At 43.9% G+C, this 12,529-nt stretch overlaps 1 protein-coding gene across 2 annotated transcripts in view; it reads right to left on the bottom strand.

The window, feature by feature from the left end:
• The window catches only part of Cacna2d3 (calcium voltage-gated channel auxiliary subunit alpha2delta 3), an 840,411-nt gene that overhangs the window by 52,801 nt on the left and 775,081 nt on the right, over positions 1-12,529 (bottom strand). For both annotated transcript variants that reach the window (XM_057770101.1, XM_057770100.1), the window contains 3 exons: positions 8,337-8,412; positions 5,174-5,226; positions 3,673-3,728 (listed from right to left, as the gene is read on the bottom strand). In XM_057770101.1, the coding sequence (XP_057626084.1) occupies positions 3,673-3,728; positions 5,174-5,226; positions 8,337-8,412 (185 nt within the window). The remainder of the gene's footprint in view (positions 1-3,672; positions 3,729-5,173; positions 5,227-8,336; positions 8,413-12,529) is intronic.

The raw sequence follows: 12,529 nt of genomic DNA, 5'->3' as shown, positions 1-12,529 counted from the left end.
CCTTCCCAACACTGAATTCAGGATTTACACAGACGTTTAACACAGAGTTCCAGTCATGGCACCCCATGGATGAATCCATACACCTCCCTCTGTTCCAGTGTCTTCATTTACAACACGGCAAAAATCATATCCCCCTCCCGCCAACCCCCCCCCCCCTGCCCAGTAGAATAGATGGCCATGGGCCCAAGTGAGACAGCTCAGATGTGGGATCCAGCTGGGACTTCCACATAGGTAGAAGGTCTTGTTAGGTCTCTCTCTGTGTGTGCTCCCTCCAATGCTTCTATCATCCTCCCTATCTGCCTGAATGGGTCCTTGGAGAAATCTGGTGATAAGTACTTCCAGGGACTACCTCCCAGATGCAGTGGAGGGGAGACTGGAAGGGGATCTGGAAAGGTTTCCGAGCACTCTGAAATGCTGGAATATTCTGTGTCAGCATACCAAAGTTTCAATGTCAATGTCTTCTAATAATCTGTGGGATGAAGGTGTCACAGTCTAGAGCAGGGGTTCTCAAGTTTGGGTCATGATCCCCTTGGGGGGTTACATATCAGAGGTCCTGCATTTGACGTAGCGATGGAATAGTTTTATGGTTGGGGGTCATCACAATATGAGGAGCTGGGTTAAGGGGTCACAGTATTAGGAAGGTTGAGAAACACTGGTCTAGAATAAATGGACATTTTGACATTTTCTTTTAGGAAAAGAGGTAGGAAAATTCTCACAACAGAACACTGAGACCTAAAACATCACATCGTCATTTTGACCTGTGTTGGGACAGTCGTGGAGGAATAGGGATGTAGAACTCGGAGTGGGAACCTTCTAGAGTATCTATAGAGTCCAGGCAATAACCATGTCTTTATTAAACACTCTGCCCTGACTGATGTCCCTCCATCAAGACCAGAACTTCTCCATGTTGACTTTCTGAATCAGCTGCTGCTTTGTTGTGGGGCTGTCTGTAAGGAATAGCAGCATCCTGGCCTCTACCCACTAGATGCCAGTAGTAAACTGTGACAATCAGAAATGCCTCCTGAGAGTGCAGGGACTGGTGGGAGACAGAACTGTCCCCGAGTTAAATGATACTGTTCTCAGCAAAGACCGTAATAATGGACTCTCAAAAAAATTGTTAAACCTTTGGAATACAAAGTGAGGGTGGCTTTTGAGACGAGAGGTCAAGGTGAGAACTGGGGGTCTCTCTGGGTGTAGAAACTGACACAAAGAAGGTCTTTCTTGGGGACTGAGGATATGGTTCAGTGAGGAGTGCATTTGTCTGGCATTCAGGAAGATCTATTCCTCCACAATGTGTAAAGAAGGCAACATGCCAGCATCGGAGAGATAGAAGCAGGAGAATCAAAAAGTTCAGGATCATTCTTAGCTACACAAAGAAACAACCAAAAAAAAAAAAAAAAAGAGTTCCTTGCTCATCTGTGAGGGGGAATGGGGAATGCTAAGAAATTAGGCACCAAACGTGCAAACATGAAGTGCCAAACGTGACTAGCCCACCACCTCTCAGTACAAATCTCACTCCTAAGAGTGAGCCACCCTTAAAAAGCAAGAACGCTCACCTTCGCACTGGATTCCTGCCCATGCGCACCAGTGCCCACTTCAAGCCTGGACTGCACCTGACCAACCTTTACTAACCATCAAGGAAACCAGAGACTCCCAGAACTTCCTGCAGAAACAGGGTCTAACTTTTGGGTTAGACAACGCCTTCAGAGCCATCACAGCCTCCTTTAAGGGGAGTCAGTCTTTGTTCTCAGCTATTGGTGCTATAGAAAGATGGTCTTAGCCCAGCTGCACCTCAAGCCCTCCAAATCTACTGATTTATTTGACCCCACCTCACCTTTCTTTTATAAAATGTATATAATATCACCAAAACCAAATTTAGACCGCAGGTCACAGGTTTAGGAGCTATAATATTCTTTTTTCCTACTACCCTGAATCATGGTTTGTTCCCTGTCTACTAACTTCCCATTCTTCATGTTGATTTCTGACCATATTAACTCCACAGCCCCCCACTACTGAACTACAAGTCTTAGGTCTGGAGTTTTGTTTATCATTTTACGTATTTTTATGGCTTTTTTTTTTTTTTTTGGAAAAGGGTATGGATCTTGCTATGCGATTCTGGCTAGTTTTTACTTCCTAAACTCAAAACAATTCTCTTGTCTCTGCTTTCTGATTAGCTTGTGGGTCTTGCATCTGGCTACATAAGCATACCAATATTTTACAAATCTCATTCATTAAAACTTTTGCAGTGCCAGTGTAATAACCTTTCTGTGGGTGAATTAGAATCCTAAAATGACCTCCTTAGGGATATTGAACAAGCCACCATGGCTTGGTATTGTGAGTGCCCTGTCAACTATGGAAACCCTTCCTAACAGTCTCAGTTACGACCTCATGTTCAATGTCGAGACTAGGATGATGAATGTATGCTACAATTCAAAACTAGTGCCCACCCAGGGGCCTTGATGGAGTCATGCCTGGCACAAGAATGACCCAATAGGGTATTTAATAAGCAAAGTCCTTGCTGTGCCCTTAGCCTCAGTTGCGTGCTGAGGGGAATAAATAAACAGTCATATCACCAAGGAAACCTAGTGTCATGTAAAAGAAGCAAAGAAAGGTGACCATAATAGAGAAGGGCAGGGATTGAGTGTTAAAGGACTGAGGGGAAAGCAGAAGGAAGTGTTTAGGGATTCAGAAACCCCACAGAGGGCTCCTAAGGCATGGACCACAAGGCAAATATCCAGCACCTAAGTTGTACCACTTTATTATCTCACCATTAAAATGAAAACAAAAAGTTGGAAATAAAATTCATGCTTGCAGCCTACCAGTCTTTAACATCCACATTTAAAGAATTTAGAAAACAAAGAAAACACACACACACACAAAGCCAAACAAAAACAGAGAGTATCTGAGAACTTGCATTGGGTGAGAAGGCCTGGGGGAGATGGCTGGAGACAGCTTTGAAGGCAAACATCATCACTGCCAATGTCAACACTCATTTTCATTATCAGAGATTAGTTACAGTAGCATCTTAGGTCCCATTTACTCTGATCATCAGGTAACATGATTTATCTATCTTATTGCACACAGACACAACATGCATAAAACACACACACACACAACACACACACACACACACACAGATAAATATTCTTCCCACTGTTCTTATAATGGGGAAATTAGGACTTGGTAAGATTAACTGGTTTGCCAAATGTAAGACTTGAAGCCTGAGTTAAACTATACTATAGACCTGACTTGGGTCTCTGAGAATGTCCACTAACTACCACTCAAAATATCAACTCAGGTTTCTGAAGTTGTGCAGACACAACTAGAGTGTTTATCCGTGCAACCAGTCAGAACATGGATGACTTGTCTGCTTTGCTCAGCTTTTCATATTGCCTATTAACTTTCTGAAGATTTCAGATCCTTCCAAAGTATGACTTTTCTATTTGTGTTGGGGAAACAGGTCAAAGTGAACACAGGTGGAAAGAATCTGTAGAATTCTGTGTCAGACTGCATGGCATAGGCTTCAGCAGAGTGGCTTCCTGCGGACAGAGCTGAAGGACGGTCACAATGTTCTGTGTGGTTTAATGCAAGGCAGTGGATCTCTAATAAAAAGTATCAGTGTCCAGGGTTCATCACTCACACTAAGAAACAGAAACCCCAGTTGCTTCTCACCTTTGGCTGTCACATCCGAGTGCCACCAACTGCACAGGTTAAATTCCACCAGGAACCTAAACAATGGAAGCCCAGAGTTATACGTCATCTAAGCCCCAGCTCCAACAGTACGACTATATGTCATTTGGTGCTGCCCCCACTCCATGTGACAGAATAACCCTGCACTTTGGAAACATTGCTGTGGCTGACTGAGTTCCCATTGAATTACCACTGGGTTTTAACTCACTTTGAAAAAGTTATTTTACCATCAGTGGCAGCCATAGCCCTGAGATTGTGGTCTCCTAGTTGAGAAGAATTTTTAGTTGAGAAATGTCTGCTGTTTGATCAGAAGTCAGCCTCTGGTAATTTACTCATAATATCACCTGATTTTATTCTATAATAGATAGACAATTTCTAAAGGACCCTTTGCCTTATTTCAGAACTTAAAAATAGAATATTCTTTTGGGTCAGAACCATGGTCTGCAGCAATATAGGATGGTGTTTATACCCGTGCATGGGGGCAAAGAATAGGTCAAACTTTTAATGAAATTATGCTATAACCTAACTTCAGAAAAATCCAAATATCTCACTTTATAGTTAAGGATTCAAAGAATATAAATCACCTAAATGAATGGTGACAGATCAAAAAATAATAATTTTCATTTTCTTATCATACTCAAGGCTACTATCCCTAACAACTACCTCTCCATCAAAATCCTACCAGTAGCCTTAATGCATCTTCCATCTCTTCTATATACAGAACACTTGTTTGCCTTTGGATTTATAAACACTGTTGAATTAATATAGATTGCATTAAAGTAAAAAAAAAAAAAGACAATGTCAATTTGCCAGATGGCAAGGGATTTGCCTTAAATCTACAGCACTAAATCCTGGCTGGGAAAGAGGAAGAGTGACAGTTTGATATAAATTGCTCAGTCTGGTCAACATACTATTCATGGGCTACCCTATGCTGCGAAGTGTCCATTACCTCATCTGTAAGCCAGAGTTTTCCTCTCTGTCGCAATTCAAGTCTGACTTAAGTCATAAAGTCATCCAGCATTCTCAAAAGAGGACCACAATTTGATAAGGTTAACTTATTAACCCATACCTAGGTAGAGCCCCTAGTCCCTTCTGTGGCCCATGTAAACCTGGCTCCCGCCCAAGCCAATACATCCCAGCAACAGTGGACAGCTTGGCTGTGTGTTCTCCTGACCACAGCCCACCCAGGCAGCATTAAGACAGCCAGGCATCCGTGTTAAATTTAACAGTAACCACAATAAATAGATTTGGCTTGTGGATCATAAGCTGTTAGTCTGCTCAACAATGACACAGAGGCATAGAGAGTGGTTGTGAGTAACTAACATTTAAAAAGATAGCGCTGTGCTCTCAGAGGTCAGTACTTGGAGGTGTAAAATGAATCGAAGATTAGCGAGAGCAGGGAGCATCCTCTCCCTAGTCACCATATCAGGGAAACAGAGCAACAAGGGTGCTTGTGGGAAAGAATATAGCAGATGGTACTCACAAGACAAGTTCAGTCATTATCCACTTGGCTGCTGAGAGGAAGGCCTTATAGGGCTGAAGGGAAGAATTCACCCCGTTAAAACAACGGATTACATAAGAAGTTTGTAGTTTGACTTAAGGCTTTACATAGAGACAATGTTATTCTTCTGGAGAGATGGATATCATGTTAAAAACCAGGGAAGGTCTAGCTCGAGGAAGAAAATGCTTGGATACTGTATCCTAAAACTAACATTTTAAAACTTTGAACTCCCCTGTAGTAAGATGTGATTTACAAGTAAAATAAACATGATCTAATGCAAAGGTTATCACTGGGGGTGGGGGAGGAAGTTCAACAAACGATGCTTAAACCTTTACCCTCTCGGGGCTAATATTTCACAGCCTGATGCTGAGGGGCTGGAATCATGTAACTAATTTCCAATGGTAATTCACAGCACTCCCCATTGGAAAGGTGGCTCACAGTTCTCCATCACTGAGTGTCATTCACGGAGAGAAGCACAAATTGAACACACTTGATTTTAATGCCTTCCATGAATTATGTAGGATTTGGACTGCCCTTTCTCGCACTTACATATTTGGACTTGAAAAAATGATAACCATATGAACATGTGATTTTATCCCTGCAGAAAGTCCCCTGCATGCTATAAAAGAAGGCATTGACAGGCTAATCTTTATTTCAGAATATTTTAATTAAAAAAAGCAGTCGGATTGTTTACTCTGTGATATTTCCTATGTGGATAATTCAATTTCCTGAATTCTGGAAAATACCATATCCCCCTCAGTTGGTTCTTTGTACCTAGGTATGTCAGATATGTAAGTCGTGTACAGACTTGCGAGGCAGACGATGGCATTGGCAGAGCAGGGCTCCAGACAGCAGGTCCAGAAAACCCTCAGCACCTTTGGAGGCTGCCATTTAGGGAAGGGTGTGCCAAATCCTGGTTTCTGAGGCAACAGCTGCCTAATCCTCCTCTGTGAGTGGTTTAATTACAAGAACCAGAGCTGGGAATGGAGGAATTAGCCATTAAATAAAACAAGAGTGAATTTGTAGTCCCCTAACACTTGCTGAAAGGCTCCTGTCTAGACTCAGAAAGCAGCAGAGAACAGCATAAACAAACAACAACAAAAAAAAACCTATGGGATTTCTCAGCCCATCCTGCTTTGCAAGGCTGTGTATGTAGTTCATTCTCTGAATTCAGGGAGATCTTCAACATAAGTCCCTGAACCAGAAGACTCTGGGTCTCCAGGTTTAGGGTCAGAGAAAGATACTAACTTTTAACAATTTCTTAAAACCAAATGTGTCACCAAGTCCCACGGTTTTGCTATTAGGTATTATGGCATTGAAGTTATCGCTTTACCCAGGCCCAGAAAGACCCAGGGAGTCAGATCATGGGCTAATTCTGGGTCTTTGTTCCCCTTGGGATAGTAGTGCAGGTGGCTTTGAGAGAGAGGACCAGCTGTGTAGCTAGGCAATGGCTCGCCAGAGGCCAGGGGGAAAGAATTCCCTCCAGAAGAACTTTTTAGACCCAGCCCAAACTGGATATCTGAGCAAACAAAAGGATTATGCTAATAGAGATTAGGGTTTTAAATGCAAAAGATCAATGAGCAGGAGAAGGCCATTGAAGTTTTTGACAGTAATGAGGAAGAAAACCAATCTTGGGACATTTCAAATCTGCAAATAGTATGGTAAAGAAAGCCTCCATTAGAAGTGGCCTTCTCCAAAGTTCCCTTTAAGGGGTGTTTTCTGTAAAGTCCACTGCTCAGCTGCCTCTCTGAAACACTCAGTGGAGAAGAATCACTTCAAGAAGCAGTTGGCTTTTAGATAATGCCCTTGTAAAGTCTGTCTTACGTCTAACAGGGACCAATATGGTATAGTAAGATAGTTTTGCAGTTTGAGGGAAAGTTTTGGTTGGATTTTAGTATTTCCCAAATGAAATGTCAAGGGTTATATTTGTAGACCTTTGTGGCCTATCTTGAGGAATAGGAAGAAAAATAAAAACATGAGATTTCTTCCTTTAAGGAAGAAAAAGAAACCATCTGAGATTTCAGGTAATTAATGGCCAAACTGATATTTTCTGTACATTGCAAATTACATTTTTAAGACAGGAATAGTCAATTTCTGACAGTCTGGAGGCAATTTTTTGGGACACAGCAGGGTGTGTCCTGCTCCTAGGCTATGATATCCTTGAGAAACATGCATGTGAACATGTTTGTGAAAGTGCTTGGTTGTGTGTGTGCCTGTGTGTGTGTGTGTGTGTGTGTGTGTGTGTAGGCCAGAGGCAGACTACAGATAGCTCCCCCAGCTGCAGTCCACTTTGGCTTTTGTGTTGAAGTTTCTCAAACACCTTCAAGTTCAGGGATTCTGGCTGGCCAGACATCTGCTCTGTTCTGGGTTACAGATGGGTGATGTGGGATGCCTTTCTGCTTGCTGCGAATATGTGCTGTTATTATTAGTTGATAAAGCTTCTTTGGCCTAGGGTAGGGCAGACTATAGCTAGGCAGGAAATCCAAGCAGAGAGACAGAGAGAAAAAAAAAAAACGGAATGGAGAAGATGCCAGCAGATACCAGAGAAGCAAGATGTGAGGTAACCATCCACAAGCCTTCTGGTAAAATATAAACTATTAGAAATGGGCTAATGTATATGCAGAGCTAGCCAGTAAGAAGCCTAAGCCATCAGCCAAACAGTTTGCAATTACTATTAAGACTCAGAGTAGTTATTCGGGAACTATGGGCGGGAGCTAAACCTCAGTTACACACGTGCACGTCCATGTTTGGCTTTCTTTTTCATGTGGGCACCTCACTGGGGACTCAGATCCTCATGTTTATGTGGGAAGAACTTTAGTGACCAAGCTGTCTCAACTTCCCCAGAAGAACAGTTTCTGTTCATCAAAATCAAATTCTTTTAATTCTCATATGTAACACTCAGTGAAACTTCTCTTCTTGTCTATGAAAAAGGTGGGGGGGACTGTTCATTAATCTACCTAAGACCTTGACCCAATTTTCACTTATATAATCCCTGGATCTGGGTTAAAACAGAAGCAGTTCTTAGTGAGTGAAGTCAGGAAATACCTTTAAACATGCTTGGTTTTGAATATGGTACATTTGATTACCCTGCAGTCTGGGTCACAGAAGTCCCCAGTTACTACCTGGGGAGCAGCTTTGTACTTACATCCAGCAGTCCATGGGCACTGTCGCTGCTCTCCTTGTTAGCTCTACACATGGCTTGGTAGTCATACAGGGTGATTCTACAGTGGAAGAGAAAGAGGCTTCAGGAAATAAAAACTCATGGGTACCACATATGCTTAGGACCAGGGAAGTGAGAGGGCACTAGTGTTATGTGTGACTGTCACAAACAGAAAGAAGCCTGACAGTCACAGGGTTAGAGCAGAGCAGTGAAGGGACCATAAACTGTCAGGTCTCATCACCAGGAGCTAACAATGGGAGTGAATGAAGGTGTTTGGAAGAATACAGGGAGATTTAAAAAAGACCTAACGAAGAGTTCTCCATTTTAGTTCAAAACAAGGACAGTTCGCATGGCCACTGTACTCCCTGGGTTACACTGATTGGAATCAGGTCCCTAGATATATCTGTTTTTTAGATCAGACCCAGTAAGTGCCACTTTAGGTTACAAAAGGGCAAGACCACTTGCCTGTTCCCATGCAGGAAACAGAACAGGATTGAGTCAAAACCTGAAGTTGTGGGAGAGGGAACCCTGTGTTTCACTGGCTACAATTCCCTCAGTGTTACTACTCCCGGAGTCTAGGCATCCTTGTCTGAAGCAGCATAGTTTATAAGACACGAATGTGGATATTTTGTTTCCATTGTTGAGAAGAGTTTTGCTGTCAGCCCCAGAAACACTACAGTTAGTCTGAGGTGTTTTGTTCCCCAGTTGACAATTCTTATAAAATTAATTTTTAAAAAAATGAACATGCATTTTCTCTCATTCTCAGAAGCAGTGGTCAGAGACATGGGTCCCCATCTGACCTTCAGTGTCGTCCCCCCCCACCCCCAATTCCAAAGAAGAAACGACCAAAGTCTGGCCTGAAACAGAAAGATTTCAAATACCTTAGTATATCCAATCCTACATGTCAGTGTAGAATTCTCCTTACAAGAATTCCTTTCTAGAAGGGCCATTGCTTAACGCTGGGTGCACTTACTGCTATGCTTAGAGAGGATTCAATACTACCATTTTGTGTGGCCAGTAGGACGTGGTACCCATCTCTCACCTCCATCATGACCCTAGCCCCTAGCCCCTGGCACAGGATAAATCATGGAAAAGGAATTCTTTCCAAGGCAAATGAGTGAATTACTGCTTGATGATGATCTCACCTAAGTGAACCCCAAGACATCATGTACAGACCTTCTTGGAACAACTCGTGGGAGACAGAACAAATCCACATATGGGTGCCAAAAACAAAATTGGCCACCTCTGACCAAACCGTAATTGAGGTCAGCTCCAAACAAGTGGCACATAGGGGTGGTACAATAAGCACAAGGCAGCGGAGACACAATAGCCCATGCAGTCCTGGGTGACTCTTTGCATGAGAAACAGTCTCCCCTATGCTGACCTTTTTTTTTCTTGCAAACAAGCAGCTTTGTTTATGGAAATAGAAACAAAGACCTTGAATCAGCCACACACTACCCTTGGTGAAGTCTAGGTTCAGATTTCAATCAGCCGGGCAGAGGATGGACAGTTCACTGGCTAGCAACCATATTTGTTACTGCAGTTCAGGGCACCCTCTGAAGCTGGGGTGAGGGGAACATGCTTCAGTAACTTCCGGCCCTGCACTCTGAGCTGAGGACTGTGGCAACTGTTGGGTGGATTCTAGGTAGTGACCATAATCTTCAAAGCATATCGCCCCATTTGCCAGAAGTGCAAAGCAACAAGTCCAAGTCCACATAGCTCACCAGTGAGAGAACAGGAAGAGCTGAGAGCCCGTTTGAATCCACTTCCCTCTGCCTTTTTCTCAGAAGTTCTGAGACTCGGAAATGCACAGCGCCACACCTGTATCCATTGACAGGTTCACTCTGGACTCTCCTAACAAATGCTGCCCAAGACAGGTTCTCAGAACCAAAGTCTGGGATCATTTTGTGCTTCTAGCTGAGGGGCAATTGAGCAGTCCCACCCCCACCCCTAGCCAGAATAAACCAGCTGGCTCACAAGGCCAGCTGGCTAGTGGTAACCATGGTAACCCCTGACTGACAGATGGCTGGAAGCTGGGGATTCTCCCTGGAACTTTTCCAGGGACCCCAGCTGACACTCTGAGGGTGAAATGAATCACTGTGGGGAAGCTTCCGGGCCTGAGCACCTGCCACTCATTGCAAAAGGATCGGGGAGGGTGGTGCCTGATACTACTGTTCCGACAGAGGTCAGAGAGTCAACCCTCCCAGGCTTCTCCACCCGTTGACATCCTTAACCAGATGTTGCAAAAAGAAGAGACTTTCAGATTATTGCTCTTTTGGAATTTATTTTTTTCTTTTCCTTTTTTTTTTTTCTGTTTTAAATAACTCCACTTTGCGGCTACCTGCATCCTGTTCTGCTGATTATAGTCGAAGAACAAGATAATTGCCTGCTTCCATTCCGCTCTAAAATAAGCCCCGAGAACGGTGCCTAGCCCCATGGAGCTCAGCGCTGGGAATTTAACCTTATGACAGATAACATGCCTTAATTCCCATGACTTCATCACCAGACCACTCCGGCATGGTTGTCCGCAGCCTGAGACCTTGTTATTAGCGATAACCCGCCCCCTGGATGGGGCTCTTTGAAACTCGGGTGGAGGCACGCACTGCATCTCACGCAGGCCCGGAGCAGCAAGAGCAGAGCCCGCTGCGCACCCTGGACCGGGTGGTTTACCTGGGCGTTTTAACACTTATTCTGCTGTTCCTGTCCTTTTTATCCACCAGGGGAAAAAAATCCCAAACAAGTAATATTTTTTTTCCTAAGACTTAGCAAGTTGACTTTAAATCGGCAAGCTGAGCTCATTTAGACTGCTTAGCAACTGTGGGACAAACATTTATTAAACATCTACTATGTGCCACAAGTCCAGAAAAAAAACTTGCCTATAATCACGGCAGTGCCCCCCCTTCACGCCAAGGCTAAATTATTAGCCTAAAACCCAACCTTGAAACAGCTTAGCATTTATAAGCAGAGACAGAGAAGCTCGAGCGAGCGAGAAGCCTTTGCCGTGAGGCCCATCTCAGGGTGTAATTAAGCAATTTCGAATCTGAACTTCTAAGAAACAAAACTGACCTGGAACAACAAATACAAATTTTTGTTTTGTTTTGTTTTGTTTTGTTTTCTGTTGAGCTTGAAAGCACACTCCACTGGGATTGCTCTCCTAGGCAGGGCACTGGAGACTACGTGTGCAGGGGAATCCTAAAGAAGGGAAGGGTCGTCTCTCCTGCCCCTGGTCCATCTTCAAGTCATCCCACTGAAGCATCTCCCAGGAAGACACTGTGATTCCCACAAGGCACACTCACGGGGAGCCAGGAATTTACCTCACCCAGGCCCCGCTGCCTTCCAGTTGGCTAACCACAGATCACTCAGCAGCAGCCTTAGCAGACGAGCACACTTTTGTAAGCTATGTGTTGCTGCCTTGTCCAGGAGGCAGCAGTGTGGACATGGCCGATTGCCTTCACTAGGAATGCAGGAAGTCAACACCTTCCATTGTCAGGTGCTTAGGGTATCCAAACCACCAAAGCTCCGATTTTCTCCCAGGAATATTGGCATTCCCCCCAATGCCAGGGGCACAGAACGTTAACTAGAGTAGGAAGCAGAGTAGGAAGCTAAGACTAAGGAAGGAAGGCCAAGCCAGGCTCAAGATTCTTCCCATGTACATTAGGCAGAATTCTCATCACAGAGACAAGTACTCCAGGGGATCAGTTAAAAGTGAAAACCAAAGTTCCTCCATTTTGTCCTCTGCCTCCATCTTGTGTCTTCTGTAAGCTATTTTCCATAAACCATTCCAGTCCTCAGAAATGGCTAGGGGCAAAAGTAACAGGGTAGCAGCTGGAAAGTACAGATAACCGTAGAATGACCCCGCCACAAGGTCAGCCACTAAGAAACCTTGACAAGCAACAGGTGAGGGTGAAGTTCGAAAATAAAAATTTGTGAAAAGTCTCTAGTGACAAGCCAATCAGGATTCAACCCGTCACCCCAAACACTGCTAATGTAACTTTCCTGGTTTCTGCCTTTAAATAATGCTCTCTAGAAGGGTGGGGTACCTCTGACAAGGTTCAGGGCTGGCTTGCAATTACAATAATAAACCTTGCTTTTGCATTTTGGTGAGCCTGTCTCCATGGTGATCTTTTGGAGTCCCCACGGACTGGGCACAACAAAAAGGAGGATGTAGCGTGAATTCT

This window comes from Chionomys nivalis, chromosome 5, assembly GCF_950005125.1.
Source record: "Chionomys nivalis chromosome 5, mChiNiv1.1, whole genome shotgun sequence".
In the NCBI taxonomy this organism is placed as follows: Eukaryota; Metazoa; Chordata; class Mammalia; order Rodentia; family Cricetidae; genus Chionomys; species Chionomys nivalis.
This window is presented reverse-complemented; position numbering and strand designations above follow the sequence as displayed.